This window comes from Plectropomus leopardus, chromosome 9 (assembly GCF_026936395.1).
Source record: "Plectropomus leopardus strain MGB_pleo_1.0 chromosome 9, ASM2693639v1, whole genome shotgun sequence".
NCBI classification, from domain to species: domain Eukaryota; kingdom Metazoa; phylum Chordata; class Actinopteri; order Perciformes; family Serranidae; genus Plectropomus; species Plectropomus leopardus.
The window spans coordinates 26,766,340-26,789,280 of NC_142184.1; the positions used below are offsets into that span (position 1 = coordinate 26,766,340).

The 22,941-nt window shown below is 40.1% G+C and overlaps 1 protein-coding gene across 1 annotated transcript in view; it reads right to left on the minus strand.

The window, feature by feature from the left end:
• celsr3 (cadherin, EGF LAG seven-pass G-type receptor 3) overlaps positions 1 to 22,941 on the minus strand; it is a 129,636-nt gene that overhangs the window by 91,032 nt on the left and 15,663 nt on the right. The window contains exons 2-3 of the mRNA XM_042492564.2: positions 5,133 to 5,476; positions 2,111 to 2,399 (exon numbers count right to left, since the gene is read on the minus strand). Coding sequence (XP_042348498.2) covers positions 2,111 to 2,399; positions 5,133 to 5,476 — 633 coding nt within the window. The remainder of the gene's footprint in view (positions 1 to 2,110; positions 2,400 to 5,132; positions 5,477 to 22,941) is intronic.

Sequence of the window (22,941 nt, forward strand, 5' to 3'; positions counted from 1 at the left end):
AGACTGGAGCAATGTAGCAGTTTGAAGGGGCAGGGAAAGGGTAGAGCGAGAGAGAAAGAGAGAACAAATTAGTCTGGAGTATTGGGAAAGGTACGAAAGAATGAAATGTGTTTGTGAGAAAGGGAACAAATTAGTTTGGTGACAATAAAAAAGAGTGAGAGGACTTTGGTGGCAGTGGTGGTGTGTGTGCGTGTGTGTGTGTGTGTGTGTGTGTGTGTGTGTGTGTGAGTAAAAGAGTAAGTAACAGGTAGAGAGCTGAGGCAGAGGAAGCTCTCCCAGGAGGCAGAGTGTGTGTTTTCATGTTGTTCAGCTCAACATGACAACAGAGTGAAAACAGCGCGGATCAAAGAAGAAGTCGATATGGGACATGAACAAAGAGACGCAGTCAGTTTTAGTTTACTAGGGTTCAGTTAAAAAGTACACCAAAACACAACAAACAAACAAATACTTCAGACTAAATCCTATCTATTAAATCAGTGACTGAAGGTGAATAAAACACCCGGCAATATACAGCAAATCTATCAAATATAAACCTAAATGAAATTATGCCTCTTTTCTTGCATAATGCGCAAGTGCATTTTTCAAAGATATTTTTAGGGCTTTTTATTGCCTTTATGATATAGCAGCTGGAGAGTGACAGGAAAGGGAGAGAGGGAAGGGATGCCATGCGGCGAAGGGCCACAGGCAGGCCCCCAGGAAGTGCTTTGAAGGCCCAAAAATACTTTTTTCTTTTAAACTTACATTGTGCAAGTCTAGAGTCAATTTGTAAATCATTGGATCATTTTCATTAAAATTGCCCATTTCAAATTGGGAGTTGATCCATTAGGTCAGATAAAATTGCAAAAGAGCCATTTTATCCCCATTCAAGTTTGCGGAGGGCTAAGCTGAAAGTTAGCCACCTGGCCAGCAGGAGTGAGCCACTCAGCTTGCAAAAGTCTGCAGTGCACTTGCTATATGGGTGAAACTGAAGGTCCAGGTAATTCTAAATCTGGAGTGTTGACCATTTTTAGCTGAACAACTTTTATAGCAATGAACAGGGCGTCATCTTGTATCCTGTATCCAGTTGTTTTTATTAAAGAGGCAGCTTATATGGGGTTCACAGCCTACCAGGGGAGCTAGAGGTCGCTCCATTTGCAATCAATGTAAAAAAACCTCAATTAAAGGTTTTAAAGTTTAAAAAAAACACCAAATATATTTGAATTTGGCCATAAAACTGTATGAAAGTATACATTTTCCATTAAATAGTGACAGTGTGGCCATTCAGAAATGTATCCTGGATGTGATAATTGTACTCATTAAGAGTTAGATAACAATTTAGTGTTAGAAGAATCACATGCAGCGTTTGACATTGACAAGTATGAAAAGTTGTTTTTCCAACTTGGAAGTCGCTCAAAGACAAAATATTAAAAGTCTAAACAGAAAATAAACAAACAGGACCAGATGACAGTATCCAGAGTTCTTTAGGATATGGAGATAATTCAAGGGCAAAGTCATATAAATTATATGCAGTTTGAAAAAGCTAAATAGAGGAAAATCAAAATACATCAGAATATTAAAACTGACAGATGTTTTAGCGACATATATTTTAGCATTTTTTTGTTGAATTTTAACACTGTAAATGAGTAGTCTAAAAGTAGTTGTGGATCCTTCTGCCAAAGGACGCGTTAACTGGTAAGTTCTCACACACTGATTGGACTCTTAGCTTCGGTTTCATTGCAGCAGGTGCACAGGAAAGGTCAGTCATTAAACCAACAACATGTAGACAGCAATTTTTAAGGTGGCTATCTAGTGATCAAGATCAAGAACATTTCCAGTTAGATGTGGAAAATTTGTATTCATTTTTGGAGCATTTGCAATGACCAAACTGCTGGAGGTATTTCCAAAGATGCTTAATTTAGTGTTAAAAGTTTGATTCAAATTTGTCTCTTCCTTCTGTCATAAAAGATCATTTTGGTTGTTTTAATTTCCCCACTGAAACACATGTAGGTATACACACTAGTACTACAGCATATAATCAGCGTGTTTATCCCACCGCCACTACCACAAACAAATAAAAAAAACACAAGACTCATTCCACACCAGCTCGAATACATGCTCACTCCTCACTCACCGGTGTAGTCTTCACGGCAGATACAGGTGTAGCCTCCCTCTCTGCGGGCGCACACCCCTCCGTTCTGGCAGGGGTTGGAGTAACACAGGTTGATCTCCGTCTCACAGTAATCGCCTGTGAAGCCAACTGGGCAGCGGCAGCGTAGGCCTGCGATAGGGTGGATGGGCCGGAACAAGATGGACGGCGAGGAGATGAAGGGGGCGGAGCTGTTGAAGCGCAGCACTGAGATGCACTTCATGTAGTTCTGGCACGGCTCACGCAGACACACATTGTCGTCAAACGGGAGAACCTGGAGTGATGGGAGAGGAAAGATGTTGTACGTCATTGTGAAGAATGTTATTGTTGTGTTAACAAGTGAGCAGTAGTTTTCTGTTGTAGCTGCTCCAGATGGTGTCCTCATTCAATCTTAGTTTTCGCTGCTCAGCATGCTTTCTCATCAAGGGCTTTTTTTCATCCAAACTTCTGCCTAGCTGAGATATGCTATAAGCTTTTTCTTACAGCACAAATTCTGACTGGTAAAAGCAGTAAAACAATGTGCAACTGCTAATTATTAGTGTTAGCTGCTCTCCATTTGCCACTTCCAGTAAGTCATGCAAACAATATTAAAAAAAATATTAAGAATCTTTACTTAAGTAACAGTAAGTACCAATACAACAATGTAGATATTCTATAATATTACAAGTAAAATTGCTTTATTCAAAAATAGCCAACTGGTTCATATAAAGTACATATTATTAGTTAAATGAACCTCAAGTAAAAGTGTTTTGCAAAAAAATGGCCCATATGACTGATACATAATCATAGATAGGGCCTAACATTTTTTTGATATTATAAATACCAATTCATCGGTGCATAGTTTACATGTCATTTTTTACAAGTCACATAGTTTTTGTTGATATACAAATAGTTCAATAGAGTTTATTTCATAAATGTATCCATTTTCTAATGTACATTCTTAATCCGATATGGAACTAGTAACTGCAGCTGTCAGATAAATACATAAATAAAAATATAGATTTCCTTGTGACATGGAAGTAGAAATACTCAGAGGTTATGTACTTATTTGGCAGGGAGAAAACATTAGTAATGCCGGGGCACTAAAAATGCAGCACCTAACTTGACTGCAGCCTTGATTAATGTTATTTATAACACCTGTGCTTTTCCTGCACTAACATGTCAAAATGTCTTCCATGAAACAAGTCCATTGTGCAGCTGACACAATCATACTGAAAAAGAGAGGTTTAGAGGCATGTTTATGGAAAGAAAAAGTTAAATGTATGTAAATGCATGCTTTATTATTTAGAGACATGCAAGAAAATGTTGTTTCGTTCAACAACATTCAACAACAGCAAGATATCCCACGAGGCTACTGTAGGCTAATTATCCACACGCACTAACAAAAGGAAAAAGCTAACCATAACAAATTCATTAATTAACCTGTTTAGCTTATAATATGGACGGAGCTGTTTCACTATTCAAGCGAGAAACTCCGAGACACTGAGGATACTACAGGAGAAAGATATGTAATCTAACTTACTCTCAATAAACAAACACAATGCTAACGTGTCTGCAATTAGTTTATCGGTCAATGTTAGCTGTTGACATGCCAATGTTTTGCACGTTAGCATGCTAGCGTTATCATTTTCACCTTCACCTTAACGTTAGTTATGCTAACTGAGTTACCATGCTTATGCTAAATATCGTTGTAACCTGGCGGAAAATGGGTAGTCTTGTTCCCCCCCAAAAATCCCGTTTTTAAATTTCATTGACTTAAAATCTCTTTACATATCGTCCTCTTGTGGTGAAGCCGCCATAGTTCAGACGAAAGAAGCTTCGGGTTGATTAAAATGTTGACACGCTCGCAGCAGCGACCGGGCGTGGTGTTTTTGCCCAGCGTCACGTCTGTCAGGCTACAGAGCCTGCAGGTAGAGGCTGCTCTACATATTCTGATTAGTGGATAGATTTTGGCAACCAAATGAGATCCATGTAATATTAGTGTTGAAATGTTTTACTATCTTTACGAGAAAAAAAAAATTAACTAATCATCAATTATGTATAATTCTATGCAAAATATAGTATATGTGTGTGCAACAATTACAAATCCATCTTTCCACAATCTCCTCAGGTGAGAAACTTCTCAGGTCTCAGTCATTATGAGCGCCTCCTTGGATACTGGATAAAAATGGTTTGCTCTAAGAAATGCTTTACAGTCCCATCATAATGAGACTTAATGCTATTGGTCTTGTTTAATTTTTTTTTACCCTTATTAATTTGCACTTGCGTCACCCCCTAAAACACTTTCCAGTGGACTGTATTTACTGCTAAGGTCACTGAGTCAGATAGGTATTCACAAGATTGTGTCTTCCTAGACAGTAAGAGGATATAGATCCAGTTTTGTGTGTATCAATGTTTGCGTTTGTGTGTGTGTGTGTGTGTGTGTGTGTGTGTGTGTGTGTGTGTGTGTGTGTGTGTGTGTGTGACAGTGCCTGTTAAAAAAAGGTCACACACAGTCAGCCTTAAACTATGTATCTCTCAACACTGCTGTGCTCTCTCTAGGCCCTTCATAAATCTTTCCTCCTTTACGTTTCACTTGCTCTCTTCTATCGAAACATCTCTCATGTGCGTGTTCAGATATGCTCCGTAAGCTTGTATGTAACTGATGTGCATGCTGTGTCCAGGTGTGTGTGATTTCATGCATGAGAACATTTCGTGGTCATATCAGCGTATTGCTGGATAAAGCCATATGGCTGCGCTGGCACGGCATCTGTATTGTGTTATCATCAGTCCACATGCAATATGCTCAAGTGACTGTCTTGCCATGCATGTGTGTTTGCACAGTTTGTCTTAATATTTTGCATATCTTATTACATGTAAAACATATTTCCAGCTGCTGTCTGTGACCATATTTTTTCATAGAAAGTTAATTTAGAACATTTTTACTATCATGTGTCCGTGTGCATGTTTCTCGGAGTAGATACACACATTCTCACATGCGTATTTGTGTTTGTAAATGTGAGCTGACCTCCATCTGTGTCAGTGACGTCAGCCTCGGTCTGTTCAGGTACAGCTGTTCCTCCAGGGTCTCGGAGGGGAAGAACAGTCCGCCAGGCAACGCCGCAGAGAAACTGACATTCAGGATCCCTCCTGGCGCGGCGTCCAGGTCTGGCTGGATGTTAAAGATAAAAACGTCCTCGACGGGCACCGAGAGCACAGCCGACACGCCCTCCAGGAAGTTACTCAGCAGCGGTGACAGGAAGTGCTCCTGGGACATGTTCTGGAGGCGGACGGTGACGCTGCTGCCCAGCATGTCCTCGGTTATGATGAGGACACGGAGAATGCACTGTGCCGAAATGCTGTGGACGCCATCTGAAGAGTTAAAGAAAAGAACAGAGGAAAAAAGGTTAGGCGACTGAATAGATGATTCATGAGGTGTTTCGGGGATGGACAAAGGCTTAGGAAGTGACGGAGAGGGAGATAACCAAAGATAAAAATACAGAGAAGGTTGGCAGACATGGTGTGAACAGGTGACGGTGTAAAACGTGGAAAATAAATGAAGGAGACACGAGGGAGAAGGTTCAAGGGCGACAAGGATAAAGAGCGGAAAGACAGAGGTAAAGAGACAGCGATAAATGAGGGGAAGACACAGAGGAAGGATTATAAAGTGACGAGAAAAGGTGAGGAGGTCACAACAATGTCATGAGATATGCAGCTTGGGCAGGACTCTTTCTCACTGCATATGTTATCATACGTTGTAAACACATTCAAGTTTGCACATTAAAACACAAAGGAAAAACAGTTCCGGTCTTCTTTTCAAAACTGCTTTGTGAACATGACATTTCACAGCAAAAGCTGCCTTTAAGTCTAACAGATAAGAGATAAGATTAGCTTTTATTGTCTCTTAAAAGGAATCCCTTTGCCACTGAAGTACAGAAACTCATACAGGAGGCTATTAAAAGTCAAAACACTGCCAAAGGCCACCTCAAGAGAACATCCACACATACACAAGCACATTTTCAATCAAACTTGTAGTTGCAGCTGTCAAAGGTAACGTACAGTAATTCAGAGTCATTCAAACTGAGTGAAAGAGAGAGAGAGAGATTTGTAGGTGATTGAAACTGCCAGTATGCTGATGTTTAAATAATGTGATGGGAAAATAAATTTGCCCTGGTCAGACTGGGTTCTTTGCACAAATTATGTGATCATTTATTGGCTGTGAGGGAAGTTTCCAATGTTGTGTTTTAATTTAACCTCCCTACAATCTGTTTAAGTTTCCTAAATATAATTTTAGTTGTATTGCCACCATGCATATATAGTATGTACAGTCTGTAACAGCTGTCTTACATGTTCACGTCAAACAGGTTAAAAAGGCCATAAAACGGTTAGACTGGAAAATCAAGTGAACTGTCACAATATTCATGTCCACAACCAATCCTTTTTACTAAAACATATTTTTTCTATACTGCCGAAAAGGTTTCGGGAGAAACAAAATTGTCTTTACTGGCAAAGTTTTTCCCTTCCCATTGGAAGAAGGTCTGATGTTCTCATACTAAACCATAGATAGCACAAACTGATGTGTAGGGACCAGGTTGGTGTGGATGGTTACCTCTACAAAACACACACTGTCAGCCATATATTCACACACTGATGGCCGAGGTAAAGCTCCATACAAGGTGCCAGCTACTACCCAGCTTAAACATTCACACACTCACAATTTGAGGTTCAAAAGCTTGGCCAAGGATACTTGGACATGAAGACTGAAAGAGCCGGGGATCAAATCACTGATCTGCCTCCTGAGCCAGGGCTGCTTGTATTTTTTTTTTTTTTACCACTAATACCTTTATTTAGTGCTTTTGTGGTTTTAGTTAAAATATGATAAGTCAAGGTTTCCAATCCAGTCACGTCTTACTCTTCAAAATCTGAGAGAATTGGCTTATTGTCTTTTAAAATCATGGGAAGAAGGCGATCAGCAACTTAGGAAGTGACCCTAAAATTTGAAATTAGTAAAAAGTACAAGAAAATAACTTGAAAATTAGCACAAAAATAACATTTTAAAAAGTAAGTTAAAAATATAAAATAAAAATATAAAATATAACGACTTGGAAAAAATGCATAATTGTGTAGCATAATTCCAGATAAAAAAATTAGACAATATAAGTTTTATAATGATAAATACAGTTTTCTGGCTATTTCTCCTTAGCTTTTTAAAGGGAGACTTTCCAAATCGACTTATTTCTGCCAATTTGCTGGACACCTCTTATCAAGTTGTTCATTGCCTTATTTTCCCATGCCATTGAAAGAAATCAATCCCATTAGCTCATGGTTCAAAGGGTTACAACACTGCTACATCCACAGACGCACATTCACAGATGTCAAATAGTTTGGTGGTTAGTTTGATGGCTAAAGGCAACTTTAAAAAACTCATAACTTGCTAAAATCATTGCAAAAATGACTTTAATGCGATGCAAAACTGCCTCTGTTTTCTGCTCGCCCCTCTCTTACACACCTGTTTGGAAGTAGCTAACAAACAAACAAGCTCACAGAACATGATGGTTTTGTATGCGATTGTGACCTAAATCTGGAAACAAATCCTCAATAGATTTTCACTTTCACTTGAATGTGGCATAGACTAAATGTGACTTCATTAAGCCATACCCCTCTGTGACATAGCTTGATTGTATCTGTATATTTATTCATCATCTGCACACAGCTAATTATCCAGTGGACCTTTATGACAGGCAATAGATAGGAGATTCATGATATGAGACGGCAGGGTAATTTTCTAAAAATCCATCTCACCGTTGTTAGCAAAGATAATGCAATTATTTAATCATATGTTACAGTATGAAAGACAAAACTGATCCTCTGAAAACTGCATTTGTTTGTGAACGGGAAGTTGGTTTCAAGCCTTATGCATGTGACTGAACAAGCCACAGAGGGGGGGGGGGATATCACTGAGCAGCCTCATGTAGAAAATATCATCTCCCCCGTCTCCTCACATCCTGCTTTGGTTACAGATTCAACACAGCGCTCCTTTTCTCTGAAACCCGTCTCTACTACAAAATGAGTTCATATGAATCGCAGCAGGTCACGAATCCTACTAACAGAACAATATCTGTTTCAACAACAGACACGTTTCATCCACGTTGGATGCAAACACATTCCAGTGCTATAAAGCAATTTGGAGCGACAAGCTGCTTAATAAGCTATAAAATAATACAAGTGCATGCGAGCACACCGGCACGAGGAGGCAATTTCGTGCAGCGGCACTGGGGCAATGTGAGGGTGAAACAGGCTGAACGTTAAGACCACAAGAATGAAGCGAGAATGCAATACATGTCTTGATGCAAACAGGGCATAGCAAGTGGTGGACAGAAGGAATGAATGAGAGAAAGGAACAAAAAGAAAGGAAAGGGCATGGCAGCGATGGATGGGCAGTAAGGGGTGGAAGAGACAGGGAAGATGTTGACACAGGGAGGCAACGGAGGGTGAAGGAGAGTGTAGGAGCTTTATTAAAACCTGGAAACGCAGAGCAGATGAGGGAGGAGGACAGGAGAAGAGGAATGAGAGGAAATGAGAGTCTTTAGCCAGGGATTAATAAAACATACAGAAAGAGCACTTTAATTACAGTGACTGGCAATCAATAATAATTTACTATTTTATATTTCTGTGAATAATTGATTATTGATATTCATTTATCCCTCATGGCTAATACTGTAGTAAAACATAATTTGAAAGGGTTAGTGAACTGGATAAATGGTCAACTTAAAGGTGTTTGACCAAAGCGACCATTATTAACAAGCTAATTCCTCTATGTGTCACTCATTTGCTGCTGACACAAAGTGTTAAACATTCAGAAAGGAAGAAGGGAAGGAAACAAAAAAGGAATGAAAGGAAAGGGAGACAAAATAAGCATAAAACATTTAGAATTATTGTTAAATGCTTTTTTTTAAAAGTTAGATCTTTATTTCAAAACATGCCAAATAAAAAGAAAGAAAAGAAACACCAGAATGCCCATCATAAGAAAATATCAAAAAAAGGAAAAAAAAACTAAGACATGGTTAAAGAGACAGAGATGGAGAGAAATGAGGGAGAGAGAGTGTTGGAGGGATGGGGGTTGGGTCGGGTGGCAGCTGGTTTGATTACCGGATTATGAGGAGCCTCACTCCCCACTGACCTCTAACACACACACACGTGCACACATGCATGCACACACACACACTTAAATCCAGAGCCCTTAGTAATAAATGAACAGACAAGAGGGAGGAGTGGCATTATGAAGGGACAGAGGAGGAAAAACTCCCACAGAAAATCATCTGGGGACATTTTAATGGAAAAAAATATCATAGAAATAGATGGATGATAACCTGAAAGGTAAACACAATGTAGCATATCTGACATTGAAATTATTAGGTGGAGTAATTAAATGTCACCTCGTCTTCTGGGGGCTAAAAGCCAGCTTTATCAGCCTTCTGGATCACGACGCAAAGACGCAGCAGTAATTGACACTGATCTCCCATTGTCATTGAAATGAGACAGGGATCTATGAAAAGACCCGGGATAATCTGCTGGAGTAGAACCCAATCTTACACACACTCACACACACACACACACACTCACTAATACACATATTCATTCTACTTCTGTACACATTACAGAAAATACACCCATCATACTAACTCCAACACTTTTCCTATTAACCTTAAATCTGAATAGCATTAAAGGAGCAGTTTGACATTTTTGGGCGTTTGCTTATTTGCTTTCTTTTGGAGAGATAGATGCAAAGATTGATATTAGTCTCATGTCTGCATGGCATGTGAAGCTAGAGGCAGGAGGTGATGCATAAAGACTGGAAACAGGGAAACAATTAGTTTGACTTTTTATAAAGCTTAAAAAAAATCCTTATTTGCACCTCTAAAGCTTACGAGTTAACATTTTCAATAAGTTATGAGGGCCCTGACACACCAAGCCAAAAGTCAGTGTTGGGCTGTCAGTGAGCTAGTTTGTGCGGTGAGTCCTGCACTGTTCCCTTTTTTTGGCCAATTCAGCATGTTGAATTGAGAAAAAAAAGCATGAGTGAGGAAAGCAAACAAACAGCTAAATTCAAGATGGCATGAGACCGAAACAAATGGTTTAAAATCAAGTGTCAGTTTGTCTCTGTCGTTCTTCGTACGAAAAGTCGTGCGAGTCGTTCTTTGTACGAAAAAATTAAATGTTAAAATGACAGAAAGTAACACGGACGTCATGCCATGTAAAACATTTTCACCACTGAAAGATGGACAGCACAACAGCTCCCTGAGAGTGAAGCAAAAACATCTGGATCCCCCCCTGGTGGCTGGCTGCAGTATAGGTCATAAATCCTGTCTATGTAAGCGAATGGGACCATGGGCCAAAATAAAAGCTGAAACTACATTCCAAATAAGTGTTAAACCCAGATGGTTTCTGTCATTTTGGTAGTACTTATCCCCCTGATACATGTTTAAGTGTTGATTTTTCAGATAAGTTTAGTCATAAGTAGCTATTTGATGCTATAAAAAAAGATTGACGTCCTGATTGACAGTTGCATGTGCCAATCAGTGTGCTGGTGATTAATGGTGCTGCTCACAGATGCTCGGACAGGTGTGAGGGCTGTAACTCAAAACTGCGCTGACTGTTACTGAGCAGAGTCTGGCTCCAAATGATGTCATCAGCGCATGATGACAGCACTCGTATCAATGATATTTTGGCGTTATTTCTGAAGTGTAGACACATCACCCATCTTTAGATACAGTTTTTGTCTTTTAGGCAAAGTTACGCTAACCGTCTCCCCGGCTGTAGCTAAATAATTAGCATAAAGACTGTTTCATTGCTATCCTGTTGCAAGGTCAACAGCTTTGGTCACTGTTCACTTCAGCAACCGCGTTAAAATGTCTGTTTCTATGGCATTTAAATAAAGAGTCCTTTAAGAAATACAAAGGGACCCATTCAGAAAGTTTATGTTGCCAGGTTTGAAACACGAGAGTGGCATCAATCTTCTCATCTAACTCTCAGCAAGAAAGCAGAATGAGCATATTTCCCAAAATATCTTAAAAATGCCTGTGAGGACCAAACTGAATGTCCTCTATTTTTCAAAAACATCCTGCTAACAAAGACAAATAGAAAATCTCTCTCTCACACACACAGTACAGTGTTTAGGCTTACTTCATGTAAAATAGCATTTGTCATGTTATTACTGGAGTCCTCCTCTAACGTGTTACTACTCAACATATGCTGTGATAGAACAAACATTTTATTTCAAAAGGATGATAAACCACGTACACCTCACTTTTTAACAACTGCTTAAAGATGGTTCTGTTATTCTCCTCTTTGCCTCCAGCCAATCCATCTGCACCAAGGTTATCTGTTCTTTTGTTGACACACGTTTGTCTGTGCAATTGCCATGTTAGAGTTGTGCAGACTGTGTGCTTAACTGTTTTCTGATAAGAAAAACTAGAAAAATAAAAATGAAAAAAAACAATTTCCTCTGCCAGGAACACTGAAAATTTCCCCAGTGAGTCACCTGCTCCCAGGAATCCCCCTTGGTGGTCCACAGGGGACGACTTCGACAAGTCAACAAAACATGTAGCACGCTGACATAGAAAAATGGTACTCCTAAATATCAGTGCCTGTTTGTCCTGACAGTTTTTAACTACACCATGTATTTTATCAGCCTTCAGGGGTGTTTTTGCTCCAAGCAGCCATTAAATTTTGTCAGTAAAGCTGGCACTCACACACACACACACACACAAACATGCACAATAAAATATCTTCATTTGGCTTCCCTTGGTGTCCAACTAATTTGGCGAACCTGCATCAGCACAGAGCTCTTCACTCCCCCTCTACACGAGGCCAACTGGAGGTTTGAAATAGAAAAGAAAAACAATCATTCCAGCTAAATGGCCAATTCGCCAATTACATCCACCAAACTCTGTCCACCTCCCGTCAGCGCAGGTCAATGACTCATCCACTTCCCTCTTAGGCACATGCCCTGACATGCAAATTACAGTTCTGCTGGAAACATAAAAGTCATAATCAATAAGTCTGCAGAAACATAAAGTCCAGTGTCCAAAATTTCTGCAAGGTAGGTTTCAGCATTACAGCATGGGAATCTCTCAAACACTGAGCCCAATTATAATGTTTCCTGCTGTGTTAAAAAGTTCATATTTTTCTAAAAGAAGTAGGGATTTCTTACCTTACCCAAAGTTTGACTGTGTAGCACAACTTAAAAGGCAACAACGCCCATTTTCAAAATTCAAATATGTTTTTCTTATGGCTTATGCCAGTCCAAACACATTAGTAAACATGAGCAACTCTCTTCCAAATCCATAAGCTAGAGTGCTTAAACTCAAATTTGTGATGTCATAGGGTATAAAGTCTGGAGCTGCTCCACTGACAGTAAACGGTGGAAGATGTTCCAGATGACACTCAGAGCAGTCAGGGGAAAGTCCTGAGTATATGGGGACATTTTCTGTTTCAGAACGGAGGGCACCACGATAGAATAAAGCTCATTTGGTTATTTAAAAAAAAAAAAACAATTCTGTGGGTCCACAAAGTCAGGCTCCCTTCCACTGTCTGTCGAGAGTTTATGGCATCACAAGTTTGAGCCTTGCCTCTTTGGCTTTTGGCTTAGAGAGAGAGGATGCCATATTCACAAACATTGATTAAACAAGGGAAACAACATAGGAATTCTTAATTCAGGTAAAAAAAAAAACATTACTTTACTTGGATACAAGAAGAAACATCATTTTGAAATGTATCTTTTGTAAATTTTGGATCAAATTCCCGCCTGTTACTAAAAACCATCCATTTGGCCGTCTTCCATCCAAAGAATCTAATTTTCAACAAAAAGTCAGACAAGATAATCAAACTGGAAAGAGGGGGGCAGAGAGCTGTATGACATGCAACAAAAGTACCAAGGCTGAAATCAAACAAAGAATGTTGCAGAAATGTGGCATGTGCTTTAACCCCTCGGCTACCAAGGCACTCTGAGACAATACTTTAGACAAAAAGGTCAGATAAATACCTGATATATGATTGTTATTGTAATTATTATTGACTCTTTTTTTTTTTTAAAGATCTGTATTCTTTTCTTTCTTTTGAGGGGTAAATTTCAGGTAATATTGTAACCCATAGATTTTTTCTGTGTTTTTGAAAGAAATCCACCAGTTAGCCTAGGTTTCAAAGCATAAAAACACATTTGAAGTCTACTGATCTAAAATTTCTAAATATTTCAGACGTAAGGTTAAAAAAGGCAAATACTGAAGCTCAATTAGGAAAGAGAAGCCAGCATGTATGAGGACATAAATGACCTACTCTTCTTCATATTCCCGCCAAAGCTCTTGGGATTCATATCTGTAAAAAGGGCGGCTGTATCATTTTAGATAGAAAGCCTTCATCTCCAGAACTAAACCCAGAGGCATCCGCTCTGTCTCAGAGGAATATGAAGACATGGAGCGGTCGTGAATTGCTTTTGACTCCTGGTGAGAGGTGAGTAAGGGTGATCTTGTCCATAACTTCCCAATAAGCCAGGAAGTCATAACTAATGCATTGCCCTTTCTCCGTGGCACTCTACTTTAGTGTTCATGGAAACAATGAAACATTAATAACCTCCAAACTCAAAACACCACAAATGGAAGGTTATTTTGGCGTCTTTAGCACCACGGGAAAAACAAAGCAATTTGTACATAACAACTCGGAGACGCTTTTGGGCTTCGAGCCAACAATTTTCCCCTTTGTGTGTCCGCACTTCAAAGAGGGAGGAGAGCTTGGGGCTGGCGTGTATAAGGCCGCTAAGAATAAACACACTGATCTGGAATCACCAGCGAGGTACCATGGATGCGTGAACATCAATATGCCGTGAAAGAGAGGCTGGCCTCCGATCAGTGCTCCAGCTCTAAGATGCTTTGTGGGTACATGGTCCCCAGCGTTTCAAAGGGTTGACGGAGTTCAGTGCTATCTCTCTGCGCCAGGTAGCCTGACTAATAGCACACTCAAAGCTTCTTGAATGTCAGAGCATCCCGAGCTCGCTTCCTGGAAATCCAGACGGAAATAGTCTGCAAAGTAGCGTACAATAAGCCCACAGCTGGAGCTGAAAACAGCCCCAGAAATATTTTTTGAAAAGCTGCAATAGAGGGCAGGAGGATGGGTCACAAGGCAGAGCTCTGGCATTTTCCTTTGAGGAAGAAAGCAAGAAAGTCACAGAGCGAAGCAGCCAAAGGGTTGCAGATACTGCACAGGTGGTTTGTGAAGGAAAAGTCACTGATTCAAAAATGATGTAAGAAAAAGCTCTGCTGCAAAACTTTACTTTATCTGAAAACCTCACACAACTCACTGCTGCTTTGAAATTAAAGGATAACTGTTAAAAGAAACACATTTTTGTTGTTACATAGCTACAGTTTTTAGTGTTTAAGACAATATATGTCTACGAAGGTGCTTGGAGACACATCAGCTACACACATGGCTACTGAAAGACACACAAACTGTGTCCCAGTTCCTGTGGTAATTTATCATTTATTATTTTTTACCGCCAAATGTCAAAAAAATCCCTGTCTTTTCGCTTTCGGTAAAACCAGATATAATGGCTTCAAATGTTTCATGACTACCCTGCACTCGGGATTTTATATAAGTTCAAATCAAATGAGACTTTGGGCAACTCGCTCATCACACCGGTCATATAAAACAACACTTCACTGTCTGTGGTTTGTAACAGAGTAATAATATGGAGGAAAAAGGGAAGAGGTATGTGTTGATATCAGTGGGCAAAGCCTTTTTTATTTCTTAAAATTTGTGGTTGAGGTCTAATTCATTTATCTCTCCCTCATCCTCCTCCTGATATTATGGCGAAGGAGGTGTGTGTGGAGCCAACAGCCTGCGATACTAGCGTATTGTGCTAATCTCTGAGCCCGCCCACTTTTTGGAAGTCCAATCAAATGTTCTTGCAATTGTAAAATTCTCAAATATTCAGTTTCACTGAGAAAATATGTCACACAACAGTGCTAAAGTCTTTAACTTCCATTTAATGTGCTGTTGATGTAACCTGTGTGGGGGAGGAAACAGAGTAGCCGCACACATAGAAGATTAAAACACACTGCAGATGATGGTGAGACATTTTAATGAGGATGAAAGAAATAATGAAATCTTTAAACATTAAGCTTTCTCTTTGTCATGTGGTCTTTTGTTGCAGACTGACATTTGTTGGTGCCCTCATTATTTTCTAATGATACCAAAATGGTAAAGTACATTCCTTGTTTACTGAGAGCACACTGCGACAATCATGGTGCAGTGGCACACACCGGAACCTAAGGGGAGAGATGGTCTGTCATATTTACTAGAAAACATGCTACAGATGCAGACTAAAATAAAATGATTTGGTTGAGATATGCTTCTTTTATTCACCACATATCAGATTTGAGAACTCAGAGGACGTGCGGCCTGTTCTTTAGTCCATTCACTTACAGAACTGAAATATCTCCTGCATTCAAATTGCTCCCACTGTGGGAAGAAACCTTGAATATCCGCCGAGCAAATTTTGCATGAATCAATCAGGGTTCATATATCTCACCAATAGGCATTTGTGTCCAGTTAAAATGTGCTGTGAATGGGGATCGTGGGGCATAAGTTCTCAGAGAATAGCCATTTTTCTTTTATTATTCATTCTGTGTAGCTCAGTCTGTAAAGGCTAACACTGGCGAGGTTAGAGGTCCAAATCCCGACATGGTTCAGTCATTCACACACGGTCTTGACACTGCCATGGTTAAGAGTCTGACTCAAACTGTGTGCACTCTTGGTGCTTTAAGGAGTTGGGATTAAAAGAAAAAAAGCCCAAAAGGGGAGATATATTACAACTAGCATGCAAAAACCCCAAAACAGTAAAATTGGATTTAGACTGGACAAAAGCCGTATGCTGCTGCTCTGAAACACACTAAACACCGTCACGGTGCCTTCAGCCCATTAGTTCTCAGTCCATGTATCCACAATCACATGGTTTTAAATCCCATTTCACACCGTGTTGTCACATCCCTTTGTTTGGCCTTTTCCTGCCGCTCCTCTGTGTCCTCGAAAAGTCCTAATAAAATACATAAGCAGGTTGAATTTTTCCAAACTGTGTGTGACAAAAAATGTGAGGATTTTTGTGTGTTTTCTGTTGTGTAAGTCACCCGCGGGTCAGGAAAATAGGCAGGTACACTAGCCGCTGAACAAATGCTGGCCTTTTTAAACACATATAAACCGTTTGAGGTTGTTAAAGGAGCACACAAAGGACCATCACCTGAAAATAAAGACTGCAACTCCCGGAGAGAGAGTGAAAATATGAACAGCCAAAACGGTACTTCACACAACTGAGTGAATAAATGGATAGCTGCAGAGAGAGGCAGGCCATACATTAAAGCCTGTGAAATAACACAAGCGTTAACAATATTGTGTACGCGTCATTACAAAGCGCACGCATACACACACACACACACACACACACACACACACACACACACACACACACACACACACACACACACACACACACACACACACACACAGTCCAGTCACTGGCTTGACAGCTGATTTCTGCGCTCTGTTTGTTTTTTAAAGCCTTTCTACCCCTGAGGTCTGGGCACTCATTATACTCAGTGCAAAGTAGAACAGAGCAACACACACACACACACATACACACACACACGCTCACACACAGCTGCCTCAGCGACATAATGGTTTAAACCACCCTTTTACAACAGAAGCACTAATCCTTAACGTTAAACCAGATACACTTAACTTGCACACACACTGAACACAAAAAGCCCTCTTGCATGCAAATACTCTCACTTCTAGCCCATATCACATTTAAACACACTCTCATGACTATTGTATGGATAAATAACAAATCCACACTCTGACCTCTCTGACATGCAGACGTGGCATCTGTTTGCAGCTGTTTGCAGCAGCAGCCATCGTCCTCCATCTTGCATGTTTTTTGTTTGTGCTGCTGCAGTTAGTCTTTTCTCTCAATGCACAACCACAGAGACACTACATGTGTGTTGGGGAAAAAAAAGTACAACGCACTATCTGCAGATGTTGTTTTTGTGTTAAATAATTTGGTATTTTGGAGCACAACATTGCAGGCTGGATACTCTGTTGTAAATCCTTGCAGCCACTCCAGCACCTGAGGCAGGGTGTGTATGTAGCAGCTTTCAGCGCTCCTATCACTGTGAGGGCCCTCCGTCGCCTGCAAAGATCCAAAATTTGAATTTTCCAAACAATTGCCCCTGTGGGGCAGTGTAACAGTGCATCAGTAATGGTCTGCTCAGCACGGTACGTGCAGCAAAAAGGACTCCTGTGATGCTAACTTATGTATGCCAATCACTCAGACACACCTAGAGAGAACGCGCACGACTGAATGATGTTTGAATTACAATTATTAGTGCTCACAGCTCAGAGAAATGGAAAATTGTGGAAGCCATGTTCAAAAAGGCAAAGCTCTAACAGAAACTGAGAAATAAATCTTTCTACCCTGTGATTGTTTTTTTATGTGGAAAAATTTTGCCACTAATGCATAGTGAGTGTATTATCTACGTGTTGACAATACTGATGTTCTGTTTGTTGCAATGCAACTGCCCACCTTCAGCGGCAGCAATGAGTACAAGTGGCACCTGCTCTCCATCGTTAAAGAGTTAATGAGACACGAAAAACATACAGTTCTTCTAGCCACACCCCCACCCTGTATATCATACTACATGGAAAAAAAAAAAGTAAACCTACAACACACATGGAAAATGTTGCAGGTGTGGGTCACACGCCAGTTATCATCAGGGCACATTAGATGAGTAACCCTTTAATTATACAGAGCTGTTCTGACTTAGACCAGATGCTCTCACCACCTACAGATCAAGATGTCTCCTGTGTCAGCGTTGCATCTATTATTACCAAATACCGAACCAGAGATCCAAAGCAGACACAAGTTTGGTTTTCGTCAAAAAGAGATGGATGAAAACAAACCTATAGAAGAGCATGTTAAGGGATGTGTCCATATCAGTAATCTTAAGACACCACCATTTCCACATTAGAGGATAGAAGACAAGAAAGGAAACCCAATGTGAAAGGTACCAAAGACAGTCAGGCTCGAGGATGATTGGACCTGATCCAAAATGTGGCCGACCTGAGCATGCCCAAAGAGACACTGAGCATCAGCGCTGGCAGCAGCACTTACAGTAACTGCCAATTAACAGCGGCAGCAGCAGTTGAAAAGAGCAACGAGACGTTTCATTTTTCCTGCATTACATAGTTCACACTCGGGAAAAAAAGGTGTTTATGGTGACTGTGCACCACATAATCAAAGCTGATATGAGTCACATGTTGTGGTGCATTGCCTCTTTAAAATGCAATCTAACAGACTCCAACAGACTCATCCAGTCCAGCCGTGACATCTCGCAGGCCGGATCACTGTCCGACCGCTCTCTCTGTGATGATGTCGTTTGTTTACAGCAATCATGTTAATGTCGTGAAGCTAATGTGCTAATGATTTATTGATGAAACGTTGCTAAACATAGCATGGAACTTCCAGTCGATCTTTCCTCATTTTCCCTGTACTGCGTCTCTCAGTCCTCCCTGGTGGCTGATTTGGACTGAACCCATTTTCATTTTGCCTCATACCAGCGCAAACACATCATTAAAATGCTATTTATGAACACTTATATTTCCATTTCCATTATGCATTTGGCTGTTTGATGTCTGAAAGGTTGGGAGACCTGGACTTGGGTAATAAACACTGTTTGTATTGTGATGTATTTGAAGTTCTGATGTGTTTTGTTTCTCTTTAAATGGCTGTAGAGCAGTTGTTATAGCATACTAAAAATAAGTTTTGCTTGCAGATAAAAGTTTTTCTGGGTCTTGATCAAAATATATTTAAAGATTTTTTTCTTAAAAAAAAATCAGAAATCAAAAATACATATTTTTCCTCTATTACCTGTGGGTCTATTTATCAGTCTTGATTGTTTTGGTATGAGTTCCCGTGTGTTGGACATATTGGTCACAGGGATTTCAGCCTTCTCTCCAATATAATGGAACTAGATGGCACTCAGCTTGTTGTGCTCAAAGAGCTAAAAAATACATTTGAAAAACAACAGCGATGTCTCTTTTCTTTCCAAACTGCACCTGCCAACCGTATCAGTGTGCAGAAGTAAACTGTTTAGTGCCACGAGTAGGTTCATGCTACTTTCTGCACAGTAATTAGTTTGATGGCTGTAGTTTGATAAAGAAAATAGTTTGTCCATGAAACTGCTCACAACAAGGTCTGTGGATTAATTAAAGTAACTGTTTTATGATTTCTGGAAAGAGACATTGTCGTTAAGTTTTTCAAGTGTATTTTTTGGTGCTTTGAGCACTACAAGCTGAGTGCCATCTGGCTCCATTATATTCAAGAGACAGCAGACACTCTGCTAACCACACCAAAACGATGTAGAATAATAAATAGCACTACAGGTAAGAGATAAAACATGTTTTTTTTATTTTAGGGTGAACTATCCTTTTAATGCCTTATTGCATAAAAGTATGCTGCAGAAGTAGTTTGTCTCTGCATTTGTTAAAACTTTACTCTGTGCTAGGTACTTTTGAAATCTCGTCCAGCCATGTGTGTTTCAGACTGTTAATGAGAAACAGAATGTAATGGATAAATGTCAGCCTTCCTAATTAAAGACACGGGCAAAATACGAAAACATCCTGCAAGGTGCCGGAGCGTAGCAAAGGCAGACTGAGGGGGAAAAAGGATGCAGTCATTTGCTCCGCATCTGTGATGTTTAACAAATCACCACTTCTTTATCACAAACACTCATTATACTATTCCTGCAGATTTAAAGGTACTCTATAATGAAAGTCTGGAACTTTCTGCTGCCAAGAGTTTGAACATTTGAACTTTTCCTGAGCTGAATGCATTACGCAGGCTGAATATTCTATCAGAGCAGATATTCAGCCTGCATAACACAACTAAGTGAAATATACTGCGAGGCAAGTTTTATGACTTTCTCTGTCAGGCTGCAGAAGAGCCGCATGGAGAACTTTGTGCTGCCTTCCTGGGTAACTGGGGAGTCTTAAGTTAGAAAATGGTTTTGATTATTTAAATAAACGCATGGTTCTGTTTTGTCAGTCTGTAAAGAAAAACAGAGGCTGTACAAATGAAAAACTTAATCCACAGCAGTTTGTTGCCTCAAAAATCACTGTAACAGAAGCTGCTCTCCATAAGATCACATATATAATAAGATTCACTATTTGTATAATGAGTAATTAATGTTTGAAACTTTTAAGTTGACACTTACACTCAAAAAGAATTAGGTGACAAAAAAGGTGTGAGAAGCAGATTCAGGAGCAGAGGGTTCCCAGACCAACTGCAAAACTCTCAGCAGGGAACATGAATTTGTTATGCTCTCAACCCCCTGAAAACTTCTGTCAAAATATTCACTCATGGCAGCCCAGCATGCCTGAATTTTCACTGTCACAGCATTCCCCTATGCATAATGTTGCCTTATTTATCACCATTTCCCAGCAGTCATCCTGCCACTCAAACCACATTGTTAGCCGGGAGAAGAGACGTATCAAATGGACTGTATTTGTACAGGTCAGCTCCCAGACGGGGATGTGCACCGCTGTGTGAATGCAAAGTAAGTTGGCATTTACAGTAAAAGATACCTGAGTGCAAAAGTAACAAACCCTGAATGAATGAGAACTGGAAAGCAAAGATCTTATCTGTATAATCCACTGTCTGATTCTGTGAGTCTCAGAGAAAAATACATCGACAACACATTTATATATTTGCATGAAATAACAGAAGCCATTTACGTAAACTCTGGGGACTGTACACAAAAAGCTTTAAACAGACACTGGCTCTCTGTCAAGAGTCAATGGTTATACTCCAGAAAACATAATCACATGTGAACCCCTTGTTAATCGATATCTGCTATTAAAACACAGTTAACTTAAGCTTACAAAATATGAAAGAGAGGTAACTAATAATCAACTCCAAAAGATGTAGCAGGATCGAGGCCCAATCTTAATTTCTTTTTTTTTTCAACTATGTTTAAAAAATGACTAATAAACCTTGTACCTTGTAATTACTGGGCAAAACCTGTTGAGGTCACAGGTTTGGTCCCAGCGTCTGTGTCATAGTTACAGGACACTATCTATCCAGTAGAGACACATGCCATCTGTGTCCCTCCGAGGAGTGAGAAAACTGTGTCAATCTCGTCACCTTTCTGCCCGTTCTGAACCATTTAGCTCCTGACGGCTGGTAGATGCATTGCGCTCCTGACAGGTTGAAGATGTAGAGCGTACATCTAATGGATTCTAATGGGCTGGTAAAAGTTTCTTTACAATTGTGGTTGACCAGTATGTGCAGTATACTGGATGTAGGTCATCACAATTGGTAAGTGAGCTGCGGTAAGTGCTGTGTGCTCGTAATACTGTGGGTTTGAGCCTGTCTCGTACAGTTTTTCATGCTGTGTTTATTTATCCTGTTTTTCTAATCCCTCAACCACAAAATGACCATTTGTTTATCAATTACTTACACTGTGTTATGTTAACGTCATGACGTAAACTTTGTGTTTCGAGGATGCCTCCACAGTGAATGAGAAGAAGTGAAGAATCCCCAAAAAACAGAAAATTCTTGAAAAATTGAAGTAAAGGGGGATCGTGGGGGGGTGGTATTCCTTTAAAGTCAATATGTATGGTCTGGCAACACACATCCATGTGGCATTGAACAGTTTGATGAGGAATTAAGGGGTCAGGTTATGATGAAGAAAAACTAATTTGCATAATATGTTGCTGAACCACTCTGGAAAGCAAAATGTTTGTAACTGTGGGGGACCTCACTCCACCCACAGAGTGAACAGTCAGTCAACACTGAGAGACGAGCAAGATGCGGTTATTAATAATGTGGAAAACGGCTCACATTTTCAGACAGACATACTAAGGCATTCATAGCGTTGCCCTCTAGGAGTGTAAATCAAATCGCTACTTTAAGCTTTTAGGAGAAGCTGCCAGCCCTTTCTTTGCTTTTGCCCAGAAAAGATAAAAACAACATATACATAATTGGAAATAATTAAAACTGATTCAGGGCTGTTTGACCTCAAAATGTGGATCAACAACAAGATCGTTTCACTTAAGTGTTAAATCAATAATAAATGTCCAGGCTTATAGACAAAACAACTGTCTTTTGTAGGTCACTTTTTCCCCATATATACAACATGCTAATGATATTAGCATAAGCCTATGGCTTTTTACATTGCACGATTTAGCTTAGCGGCTAACGGACTTTTCCTCTACTCATAAGCAGTTTAGTATTATATGTGCTTTGTCTTACTCACCGCTGGTTTTATGTCCCTGCACCTCCCGGCAGAACAGCACGGGTGACTTTCATGCGACCTGCACGTTTTTCAGTCAACATTGTTGAAACAGAGCAGCTAGCCTAATGTTAACAAGAAGTCCGTGAAGTGGCCCGGCAGGTACTCCTGTTTCCTCAGTACAACTTCTGGTTACATATCACGTGTGCTATCCGTTGATTCGCAGTTTCTCCGAAAACAAAACATTTCCACACTGCTGATTTATCCCCCAGTAAACAGCGTTATCCTCATCTTCTTTCTCTGGGCTGCTCGCCATCATCTGCCGGACGCTGTGTGATGGTGACACAGACTTTCACAATAAGGGTGCGCCTGAAGGAGGATCATATGGATCCATGTTTCGTGATCGTCACTCATTTAATAGATATATTGATGCAGATCGATTGATCATTACCTATCCATTATGGCGTTGCACGCTTGAAAAGTTGTGTAAAGAATGAAAAG